Source organism: Zea mays, chromosome 9 (assembly GCF_902167145.1).
Source record: "Zea mays cultivar B73 chromosome 9, Zm-B73-REFERENCE-NAM-5.0, whole genome shotgun sequence".
NCBI classification, from domain to species: domain Eukaryota; kingdom Viridiplantae; phylum Streptophyta; class Magnoliopsida; order Poales; family Poaceae; genus Zea; species Zea mays.
The window spans coordinates 53,072,864-53,085,035 of NC_050104.1; the positions used below are offsets into that span (position 1 = coordinate 53,072,864).

General features: G+C 40.7%; 2 protein-coding genes and 1 pseudogene across 2 annotated transcripts; all 3 read left to right on the top strand.

Moving 5' to 3' along the window:
- The first annotated feature begins 5,359 nt into the window (after positions 1–5,359).
- LOC103638393 (uncharacterized) lies at positions 5,360–6,284 on the top strand. Its single transcript, XM_035962825.1, has 5 exons — positions 5,360–5,364; positions 5,394–5,401; positions 5,442–5,499; positions 5,584–5,677; positions 5,790–6,284. The coding sequence occupies exons 1-5, from the start codon at positions 5,360–5,362 to the stop codon at positions 6,282–6,284; spliced, it is 660 nt and encodes a 219-aa protein (XP_035818718.1).
- Positions 6,285–7,871: 1,587 nt separating this feature from the next.
- LOC103639949 (serine hydroxymethyltransferase 4-like) lies at positions 7,872–8,480 on the top strand (annotated as a pseudogene).
- Positions 8,481–8,808: 328 nt separating this feature from the next.
- On the top strand, positions 8,809–11,296 carry LOC103639950 (golgin candidate 2-like). The gene is made up of 9 exons (XM_020544590.1): positions 8,809–8,824; positions 9,012–9,015; positions 9,107–9,161; positions 9,384–9,443; positions 9,974–10,084; positions 10,161–10,220; positions 10,696–10,753; positions 10,967–11,022; positions 11,171–11,296. Exons 1-9 carry the CDS (start codon positions 8,809–8,811, stop codon positions 11,279–11,281), a joined length of 531 nt encoding a protein of 176 aa, XP_020400179.1. The 3' UTR covers positions 11,282–11,296.
- The last annotated feature ends 876 nt before the right edge of the window (positions 11,297–12,172 follow it).

Genomic DNA, 12,172 nt, shown 5'->3' on the forward strand with positions numbered 1-12,172 from the left:
CAGGTAGTCGTTGCTCCGTTGGCTCACCGGACATGTCCGGTGCACACCGGGCAGCCCAGTGAATTATAGCGGAGAGCGCCTAGAGAATTCCCGAGAGTGTCCTGTTCGTTTGGTCGAGGGCCTGGTGTCCGGTGCACACCGGACAGTGTCCTATGCGCCACTTGTCAGCACACTCTCATGCCTTGCTCCAAATTTGATTGTGTCCCCAACTAAATTTCTTTCTTAGTTTGTGTTGAACCTTATGCACCTGAGATAAATGATATCTAGACAAACTAGTTAGTCCAAGTGGTTTATGTTGGACATCAACCACCAAAATCGATTATAGGAAATGATTAAGTCCATTTCTCTTTCAATCTCCCCCTTTTTGGTGATTGATGCCAACACTAACCAAAGCAAATATGGAGTGTAGAAACGTAACTAGTTTGCAATTGAGATAGTTGTGCCTAGGTTACTTAGAATTAAACCAATGAAATACTTTATACATGTGTCTAAGAATGAATGGATTGCTTTTTCTCTTATTTAACATTTTGGACCACATTTGCACCACTTGTTTGTTTTTGCAAATCATTTAGAAAATCATTTCAAAATCTTTTCACGTAGTCAAAGATATAAGAATATGATTGCAAGAAGCATTTTAAGATTTGAAATTCCTCCCCCTGTTTCAAATGCTTTTCCTTTGACTAAATGAAAGCTCCCCCTGAAAAAATTCTCCCCCTTAGCTTTCAAGAGGGTTTTTTGAAATGATTTCCCCATTTTGAAATAGATACAAAGTGATATTATACCAATTGAAATTTTTCATACTATCTTGATATTTTGAAACCAAACAGGATACCAATTGAAAATTAACTCAAATACCAATTGTTGAAATAAACATTAGTGAAATTTTGAAATGGTGGTATAGTGGTGCGGTCCTTTTGCTTTGGGCTTAATACTTTCTCCCCCTTTGGCATTAATCGCCAAAAACAGAGAACTTTAGAGCCCTTTACAATTCCCCTAATACTTTCTCCCCATTGGTAAAAGAAATATGAGTGAAGGGTTATACCAATTGAGAGTTACATGAATATCGGCAAAGGGTAAATGATACCGTCAGAGTTGGAGTGGAAGCCTTGTCTTTACTGAGTACTCCATTTTCCTTTCAATCTAAGACTAACCATAGAAATATACTTGAAAGCACATTAGTCTTAGCTGTGGTACAAGAAGAATAAGAAATATGCATTTGTACCAAATGAAAGAGACATGATCAAAGGTATATACATGAGCTATGTGTGCAATGTTTCAATCAAAGTTCCAAGAATCAAGTATATTTAGCTCATTCCTAAGTTTGCTAAAAGTTTTCTCATCTAGTGGCTTGGTAAAGATATCAGCTAATTGGTTGTGGGTGCTCACATAAGCAATTTCGATATCCCCCTTTTGTTGGTGATCTCTCAGAAAGTGATACCGGATGTCTATGTGCTTAGTACGGCTGTGTTCAACGGGATTATCCGCCATGCGGATTGCACTCTCATTATCACATAGGAGGGGGACTTTGCTCAATTTGTAGCCATAGTCCCTAAGGGTTTGCCTCATCCAAAGTAATTGCGCACAACAATGGCCTGTGGCAATGTACTCAGCTTCGGCAGTGGAAAGAGCTACTGAATTTTGTTTCTTTGAAGCCCAAGACACCAGGGATCTTCCCAGAAACTGACAAGTCCCTAATGTGCTTTTCCTGTCAATTTTATGTCCGACATATTCAACATCGGAATACCCAATTAAATCAAAGGTAGATCCCTTGGGGTACCAAAGCCCAAACTTAGGAGTGTAAACTAAATATCTCATGATTCTTTTCACGGCTCTAAGGTGAACTTCCTTAGGATTTGCCGGGAACCTTGCACACATGCATACAGAAAGCATAATGTCCGGTCGAGATGCACATAAATAGAGTAAAGAACATATCATTGACCAGTATACCTTTTTATCTACGGATTTACCTCCCATGTCGAGGTCAAGATGCCCATTTGTTCCTATGGGTGTTTTGATGGGTTTGCCATTCTTTGTTCCAAAATTCTTAAGTATGTCTTGAATGTACTTAGTTTGGCTGATGAAGGTGCCCTCTTGAAGTTTCTTGATTTGAAATCCAAGGAAATACTTCAATTCCCCCATCATAGACATCTCGAATTTCTGTATCATAATCCTACTAAACTCTTCACAAGAGGACTTGTTAGTAGACCCAAATATAAAATCATCAACATAAATTTGGCATATAAACAAGTATTTTGCAATTGTTTTAGTGAAGAGAGTAGGATCAGCCTTTCCAACTTTGAAGACATTAGTGATAAGGAAGTCTCTCAGGCATTCATACCATGCTCTTGGGTCTTGCTTGAGCCCATAAAGCGCCTTTGAGAGCTTATACACATGGTTAGGGTACTCAGTATCTTTAAAGCCGGGAGGTTGCTCAACATAGACTTTTTCCTTGATAGAGCCATTGAGGAAGGCACTTTTCACGTCCATTTGATAAAGCTTAAAGCCATGGTAAGTAGCATAGGCAAGTAATATACGAATTGACTCAAGCCTAGCTATGGGCGCATAGGTTTCATCGAAATCCAAACCTTCGACTTGTGAATAACCTTTTGCAACAAGTCGGGATTTGTTCCTTATCACCACACCATGCTCATCTTGCTTGTTGCGGAATACCCACTTGGTACCTACAACATTTTGATTTGGACGTGGAACTAAATGTCATACCTCATTCTTTGTGAAGTTGTTGAGCTCCTCTTGCATTGCCACCACCCAATCCGAATCTCTTAGTGCATCTTCTATCCTGTATGGCTCAATAGAGGACACAAAAGAGTAATGTTCACAAAAATGTGGAACTCGAGATCTAGTGGTTACCCCCTTATGAATGTCACCAAGAATGGAGTTGATGGGGTGATCTCTTTGAATTGCTTGGTGGACTCTTGGGTGTGGTGGTCTTTGATCCCGAATCTCTTGTTCATCTACCTTGTCTTTATTATCATCATCTCCCCCTTGATCAATGTCCTCCTCTTGAGGTGGCTCATCGTCTTGATCTTCATCATCTTCTTCTTGAGCCTCGTCCTTATCTTGGGTTGGTGGAGATGCTTGCATGGAAGATGATGGTTGATCTTGTGCTTGTGTGGACTCCTCGAATCCTTTTGGACACACGTCACCAATGGACATGTTCCTTAGCGCGATGCACGGAGCCTCTTCATCATCTAATTCATCAAGATCAACTTGCTCCACTTGGGAGCCATTAGTCTTATCAAACATAATGTCACAAGAAACTTCAACTAATACAGTGGATTTGTTGAAGACTCTATATGCCCTTGTGTTTGAGTCATAACCTAGTAAAAAGCCTTCTACTGCTTTAGGAGCAAATTTAGAACTTCTACCTCTTTTAATAAGAATAAAGCATTTGCTCCCAAAGACTATAAAATAAGAAACATTGAGTTTTTTACCAGTAAGGAGTTCATATGATGTCTTCTTGAGGATTCGATGAAGATATAACCGGTTGATGGTGTAGCAGGCGGTGTTAATCGCCTCCGCCCAAAACTGGTTCGGTGTCTTGTACTCATCAAGCATGGTCCTTGCCATATCCAGTAGAGTTCTATTCTTCCTCTCCACTACACCATTTTGTTGAGGTGTGTAGGGAGAAGAGAACTCATGCTTGATGCCCTCCTCCTCAAGAAATCCTTCAATTTGTGAATTCTTGAACTCCATTCCATTATCGCTTCTAATCTTTTTGATTCTCAATTCGAACTCATTTTGAGCCTATCTTAAGAATCTCTTTAAGGTCTCTTGGGTTTGAGATTTTTCTTGCAAAAAGAATACCCAAGTGAAGCGAGAATAATCATCCACAATAACTAGACAGTACTTACTCCCGCCGATGCTTATATAAGCGATCGGGCCGAATAGGTCCATGTGGAGTAGCTCAAGCGGCCTGTAAGTCATCATGATGTTGTTGTGTCGATGATGGACACCAACTTGCTTCCCTGCTTGACATGCGCTACAAATCTTGTCTTTCTCAAAATGAACATTTGTTAGTCCTAAAATGTGCTCTCCCTTTAGAAGCTTGTGAAGATTCTTCATTCCAATGTTGGCAAGTCGGCGATCACTACAAGAAACTAATAAATGTTCGTGGGTTAAATTAAGAACGTGGGTACCCACGTTCTTAATTGAGTTAAGTTCATGGGTTTGTTGAAGAACGTGAGTACCCACGTTCTTAGTTTAAATTCGTGCGCTCTAGATAAAGCCGTCGAACTTATAGTATTAAAATCGTGGGTACCCACGTTCTTAATTTAAGTTCGTGGGCCACGTCAACACCGTCGAACTTAACCCAAACTAAATCCCTAGCGACCCGTGCGTCTCTCTTCAATCCCGCCTACGTGCGCGCCGCTAGTCCCCGCTCCTCCACAGCGTCGCCGCCAACCCACGCGCCCGCCACCACAGCTCCTCCACCGCGCGCCGCCGCCAAACCTCATATTCCCCTCCTCCTTGCTGTAGCTGTAGCTTTCACCCCACTCCACGGCACCACGCCTCCCTCCCCCCTTCCCCAAATCCTCCTCCCCTCCCCAATTGGGCCAATAGCCCGCTCCGCTTCCAGTTGCGACGTCGGTCGGGGAAGAAGCTTCGCTCCCGTGCCGCAGATCGGGAGAGGAGCTCCCCGCTCCCGCCTCGTCGGCCGCTTCCTCGCCGCCGGTCTCTCCGCGAGCCGTCTTCGTCGCCGGCGATGAGCTGCTTTGTCTGCTTTGGGTCGGCGGCGCAGGACGAGGAGCCCAAGAAGCTCGCCGTCGCAGGCGCCCGCAAGGACGCCACGCCGGATCGCGCAGTGGCCCGCGTCGGATCAGGTACGGCGGCTGGACCTGGAGCTGGATCTCGGACCCGTTCCCTCCCCCCGCGCACGTAAAGACATAGAGCAGACGAAGAAATATACATATTGTGGCCCCACCCGAAATATACGTATTCGGGTGAGGAACCCCTAACCTGTATACACATTTATCCGTGATATGAAAACACATGATGTATATTTCTTTGTTAAGTAACCAAAAAGTACTCTTCATTAACAGGGGCCACAATATGTATGCACAAGCTTCTCTACTTTCATCTGTACTAATTGCAGCGGGATACAGTAAGTGGTGATCATATTGTTGTTTTTCTCTTTATTAAAAGTGCAGCAATGTTTCTTGTTTGGCTATTACAGTTGTGAACTCCTCCCTATAAGTTATATAAACTTCTGAACCAGTGCCTGTGCTTGCCCATTTCTGAATCGTGACATTTTACAGCCGAGAGTTCAGTCATCGTGTAAAATCAGTATCAATGGCTAAATTCACTTCCCAAGAAGTTTCAGCACTTCAGGAAGGGGGCAATGAGGTTCGCCTAATATTTTATTAATAATTTAGAAAGGTCTGTGTGATCTTTACAGTTACCTAATATTCTCTTTCTTCCAGCTGCTAAGGAAATCTATTTCAAGCATTGGGACTTGCAAGGCCCTGTTATTGACAGTAGGTTAGTCATCTAGTCCTGTTATTTATTTTTCAAGCATATTGTAGTTGCACACTTGATGTTTGATTGCTTTGTTTTCACTTATAGTGATGTACATAGACTCAGAAATTTCATCAAGAATGTATATGTTGAACGGAGATATTCAGACCAAAGAATTGGCGAACATTTAGCGCAAGCAAAGGTAGCTATCTGAACTCATGATCACTGATTACCGATAGACATCTATGCAGTAAACTAGCATCCACAATCTCTTCACTGCCCAGAACTTTTTTAACCCGTTAAACATCTGAAAGATCCAGGGTAATCAGGACTCTTATGGAAATAGCAATGCAGATTCATCTCCAGGAGTTTTAAGAAGTGCATATGTCGAAACTTATGAAGATAATCACGATCTAAAGCGCACCAAAGAAAGTCTCTCAGAAAATCAAAACAATTTGGATGGACATCCAGTGAGTAGTACAGTAGACCAAAATAATAATTCTACAATGGCGAGAGAAAAGGTCGACCTTAGAAGCCATCTGCGTCCAGACGATCTCTTGAAAACTGATGGAAAGTCAGAAAATAATCAGAAGGTTGTGATTTCATCAGCTTCTTCTGCAGCACAAGCTTCCAAAGAAATAAATAGTAACAAGGTGTTTCTGCCCATCAAACTTCCTGATCCTCTTAGGTCACAGAAAGCAACATCATCTAATACCTCTACTGAAGCACAGCTGATGATCTCAAGATACTCTATAAGGCCTATGCTACAGAAGTACTTTCAGATGGAATTGTGGATGATAAGAAGGTGATTTAATTTCTAGTTTACTGATGGTGCTTGTTTTGTGTGGGGACAAATTAACATAACCTGCTTCTAGTTATTTTTTTAGGAGAAATACAGTAGGGGAGGCCCCTACTGTTCATTTTATTTAAAAAAGAATGAATAGAAAAGGAGTTACAGAAAATGAAATCAAACATGTATAGGTGACCGGTAGAAAAGGCAGCATGCAACAGGCAACCAAGAGAGAAGTGCACACAAGCTAGTCAATTGAGCTTAGCCGTAAATAAATTGAATATCTCACAATTTGGAATAGGCCCCATCAGAAAATTTTAGCTTGACTGCAACATTAATTCCATAGTGCTGCTATCTACTGTGTTAAATAAGGGGTTTTGCTCAGTGACAATATGTTATACAAGACATCTATACACTAATCTCTGTGCTGTCATGCTGATATTGCTGCATTGTTATTTTAGACTGCTATATTGTCAAAACTATACCTTGACTGCAGGAGGTATTATATATATTTTGGAAAGGTAACTTGTGTTTGGTTCATATTGAGCGTATTGCCTATGATCATGGATGAAATTTACCAACAAAAAAGTATTCTACAAATGTTTTGACCAGAAGAAGCTTGCATCTATTTTCATAATAATAAAACTACGAATTGTATGTATAAGTATATTAATACCATTCAAACTAGGGCCATTCCGAGTTATGGTGTTAGATTTTAATTCAAAAAAATCTGGCCTTGCATATTATAGATCTGAGTGTTTAGGAATATTTATATGGATGTTGTCTGTCTGTCTGTCGTTTTGTGCATCACCTTGGATTGTTTAATCACATATTATAGATCTGAGTGTTTTGCAAGTTTACTGATTTAGGAACATTTTATATGGATGCTTGCTGTCTGTCGTTTTTTACCATTGCCTTGTTTTGTATACCAAAATGTGGCTTGCAGTCATGGAAATGGATATTTTTAGCTTGCTTTAGTTCGTGTAAAAATATATTCCTTTGATGGTGATAGATCTGTTGTTCCATTTATTTTGGTGTTTTGGATTATTCTCAATGGATATGAACCTGTGTACTCAGATAGTCACCGTACCAATTGAAACCTTTGCACGAGGTCTTAACAATTTTTACTCTTTGACAACAATATATAAGAGAACTCGTGCTTAGTGTGCTTTAGCAAATCACATTGCGCATCTTTGTGTACATTATTGCTTATCAAATTTGGGTCCATGTGTGTTAACGTCACAGTAGCGCCCACTTCTGTTATGCAATGATCATGCATATATAGGCAATCCATAGTGGAATCTAATAAGCAATATGCTGTAATATGAGACATACATATTTCTAACTCAACTTTGGTGTGTAGACTGAGCTACTGCATTATTTTAGGGTCATAGTACAGAAGTGACACGATTTCGCTAATTCTTTTGTATCGTCCTTTGGGTACTGGAGTGTGTACTGGAGTCGGGAGGCACTTAGATAATGTATTATTCTAGGGCCATAGTACAGAAGGTGATATTATTTGTTTTTTTGAGCTCTGGAGTCCGGAGGAGATCTGAAGAGACTATTCATTGCAAATGTTTAGTTAGTTGAATAATCTGTGTTAAAAAATCTCACTATTTGCCTTACTCCATTTCAGGAAGCTGCAAATCCTTTTGAATATTGTGATGTGGTTACCACAACCACGCACAAGTCCCTCAGAGGGCCAAGGGCTGGCATGATCTTCTACAGGAAAGGCCCTAAGCCCCCCAAGAAGGGCCAGCCTGAGGGTGCTGTTTATGATTATGAAGACAATATCAACTTTGTAGTGTTCCCATCTCTCCAAGGTGGCCCTCACAACCACCAGATTGCTGCACTTGCTGTTGCTCTACAGCAAACTATGTCGCCTGGCTTCAAGGCCTATGCAAAGCAAGTGAAGGCCAATGCTGTTGCAATTGGAAACTATCTCATGAGCAAGGGCTACAAGATGGTGACTGATGGAACTGAGAACCACCTTGTTCTCTAGGATCTCCGCCCCCTTGGCTTGACTGGTATGCAAATTAACATCTAACTGGGCTTCATTTTCAAGGGGCCAAACTATAACTTGTTTTGCTGTTGTCTTATATCCACAGGAAACAAGGTTGAAAAGCTATGTGATCTTTGCCTCATCACATTGAACAAGAATGCTGTCTTCGGTGACAACAGTGCATTGTCTCCGGGTGGTGTCCGCATTGGTTAGTATCATTTATTTATTCATTTCTTCTGTTGTGGTGCAAGCTTCAATGAAGTATTAGTCCAACATTGCTATCCACTTGTCAGTTCGAATTTTTTTATGGTCTTTGAGCCTACCTTCTTAATGAAAAAGGTGATGTGTCTAGATATTTTCTTGGTGTCTGGCCCTAGTATGGCCATTGTTGGCAAACCAAAAATTAGATTAGAGCTCTCATTTGGTCACATAGTTCATCTTGATGACCAATAAGCCAAAACCTTGACCACAAAAGTGATACCCCTGATTATGGTATGTTGGGAGGGGGAGGGGTGTATGCCTAACTAAAAAAATCCCAAAAATGATTCCTGAAATCGGTAAACTTACAATAATTCTGGGTGTAATCTCTGAAATTCGGAATTGCAACTATATTTTATACATTGTTTACCATTGTCCCAAATACATATAGAGTGATGCTTGTGCCTTTATTTGGTCCTTGCTTCCTGTGATGGGAATCATGGGATATACTCCTTAAGAATCATCTGATCTCTTGAACTGTTGCAGTCAGGTTAATAGTTCTGGTTCCATTTTACTTCACCGTTCTTCACATTTTTTGTACAATTGTGCTCTGTATTTTATCCGGCTTATCTGTGCTGCAGTAAGAGTGTGCAGGATCAAGCCGGTGGTGAACCAACGGTGGGGGTGGTGGCCGAGGTGAAACCGGAAACGGATCGAGGGGATCACGAGGACGGCAAGAGTGTCGTGTCCGAGAGCGAGAGCGATGAGGACTCCGATGGGTCAGGGAGCGAAGATTCGGAGGATTCCGAGGAGGAGAGGCGGAGGGAGGAGGAGAGGACGCGGCGGTGAGCTGAGCGGCTTGCGGCCATGGCCGCACGCGCTATTGCTGAGCGCAAAGATGCTGTTGCGAGGCTCTAGGGGGAGAAGGCGGGGCTTGAGAAGCTGCCCGCCGAGCGTGAGAAGGAGCAGGCTCAGGAGGTGAGCCTGCTTCATGGCTATTTTCTTTTGCTCGAGACTTGAAAGGTTTCTTAATGTGATGACATCAATATATATCGCTCTGAACAGAACGACAGAAACTGCTCTTATAGCATGCATGATGTTAACTCTTTTTTGTGTTTTATACCATCATTTAGTTAGTACCACAATGTGCCCCCTACATTCCAAACTATAGATCATACAAACTTTTTAGCTTATATATGTCTATCTAGGTGCATAGCAGCATAGGTACCTAGAAAAGCCAAACCAACCAATAATTTGTGATGGAGGGAGTATGTTTTTTGTTGTTATTATTCAAAATGTATTCTGTTTAGTTTTTTTTGCAATACTGCATTTGAGCTCAAAATCCTACACATATTTCATTGGTTATGGAACTGTAAGTTCATCTGAAGTACTTATAAGGCAGATTCAAGTATTCATTTGCAAAACCATTTCTACACACAAGTTATCCTGGTGAGATGGTTTCTAGAAAGTAGTGATTCCTTATCAGCTTCTTGTTCAACATGTTTCAGGCTTCAGAGTTGCAGACTAGTATGATTGAAACATTGGAAGCAGTGGAGATAGAGAAACAGAGACATCACAACACTAGAATGGAAGCCCTTGCACGTTTGGCTAGACTTGAGGTATATGCCTGTCTACAAACGACCCCTACCCAATCTTCACAGGTCTTAGCAATGGTCTTAAAGAAGGTTTTCACAGGTTACAAACGGTGAGCTTGCAAAGTCACTTGCCAGGGAACAATGGGAGCTGGAAGTTCAAGTATGTTTTCTCTCCCCCCCATCGTATATTATGTTTTTGGGCTTAAGATAAGAAGCAATGGATAATCTACAGACTGCCCTGCTCTGAGTCGACAGCAGATGTAGAGGCAAACTATAGATGTGACTATGCATAGATAGTTGAAAGCATGGGTTTTTATTCTTCCCTTCAAGTTTAGAGAATGCTAACATTTTCAAGAGCCTGCACCTTAACATGTGGTCCACAATGCTATGACTAGACAAACTTGATACATTCTGGCAATGGAATAATGGGTTAGTCTAGAGTGACCTTGCACTGGAGTTCTGTGCACAAATGTAATTAACTATTTTTTGTTGCTTTCGTATTGCTGGAGTCCGATATTTTACCATAACAACTGCTAGCTATGCGTTGAATGTGATTCATAATCCATAGGTGTTTCACAAATTATACAATGATCTATTGTTAAACTGAAAATTGTTTATTCTTGATATTTGAATAGGTAGATCAAGTGGCGCAGCTTCGAGAGGAAGTTGAATTGAAGAAACTTGCTCAAGATAGTAAGTTGACCATGACCTTCTTTTTGGGGCTCTCTGGCTTAGAGTTTACTGTGTTTTTAAGAACTTTTAGTTCGTTCTTAGGCCAACGCTATATTATGCTGACTTATTTTGTTTTCTTCTTGAACTTATTTAAGTATGACATGCCATTCTTTTTGGTTTCGACTAATAGCACTTTTTTTGGTATGTGACCTTTGTTACCATTCCATGAACAAGAATACAGAAGAAAGCTAACAAAGATACAAAAGACAAGTGCCCCTCCGGTTGATGAAGTAAGCAATCAACTTACATTTGCCAGTGGCTTTTCATTCCCTCAACTGATATAATATTTAATTGAGCCTTTTTTAGTAGAACTATTGACTCCTCGAAAACATGTCTCTTTACCTTATCTATTTGTAATATGTGTTAACTTTTGTCTAGATAGAATCTTTGAGAAGGTTCAAGTTGGAGGAAGAAATTGTTGATGCAGAATACACTCTGACATGTGACAGAATTGTGAAGGACAAGGTAGGTTTTCCCGTGTATGACTGATCTCATGTAGTGATTAATTCTTATTTACAAATGGTAGTTTCAATTAAGCCCTTACAAATCTCTCCCACAATGGGAACTGCTGATACCTTGATTGAGACATTTTGACGCCAGAGCTGAGGAAGCATTGTACATTTGTCATATAATGGCTCCAGTGTAGCGAGTCAGATATTTTGCCTTGTGCTCAAACTGCTCGTGTGTGTGTGTTTTGGTAGGGAATGTACAGGTTCAAACCTTGATGTTATGTTGTATTTTTTGGTAGATGACCCATGGTAGAAATAGCGCTGTTATGTTTATGGCACTCTCATGTTCATGTTCATGCACAAATATGGAAGCCACATTTTGTGTTCATCATGCTTTCCTATATCTTTGTGCACATGTGATTTAATGCCAGTTGTGTATTTATGAGAATTTTGGTTTATTTTATAGGATTCCGGCTATCATCAAGTGACTCCTCCCCCTTACATTGACTTTGCGGACAGATGTCTCAATTCTAATGGTGGAGCTACGAACAACATATATCAATGTATTTGTGAACTTATGTATTTGGACTTATGTGAATTTGTGAACTTATGTATTTGGACTTATGTGAATTTGTGAACTTATATATTTGGACTTGTGTGAATTTGTGATATGAACATATATCAATGTGTTTGAAATATGTATTGTATGTGATATATTGTGTTGCATGTGATATTATGTGTGTCTAATTTTTCATTTTTGTATTTTTATTTTTTTCTGAAAAAGGGTTAAGAACGTGGGTACCCACGTTCTTAAGGTTAAGAACGTGGGTACTCACGTTCTTAAGGTTAAGAACGTGGGTACCGTCGAACTTATTGTGCAGTCCGCGCAGACCTCTGCAGGACACATAAGTTCGACGGCCACGTGACCCCG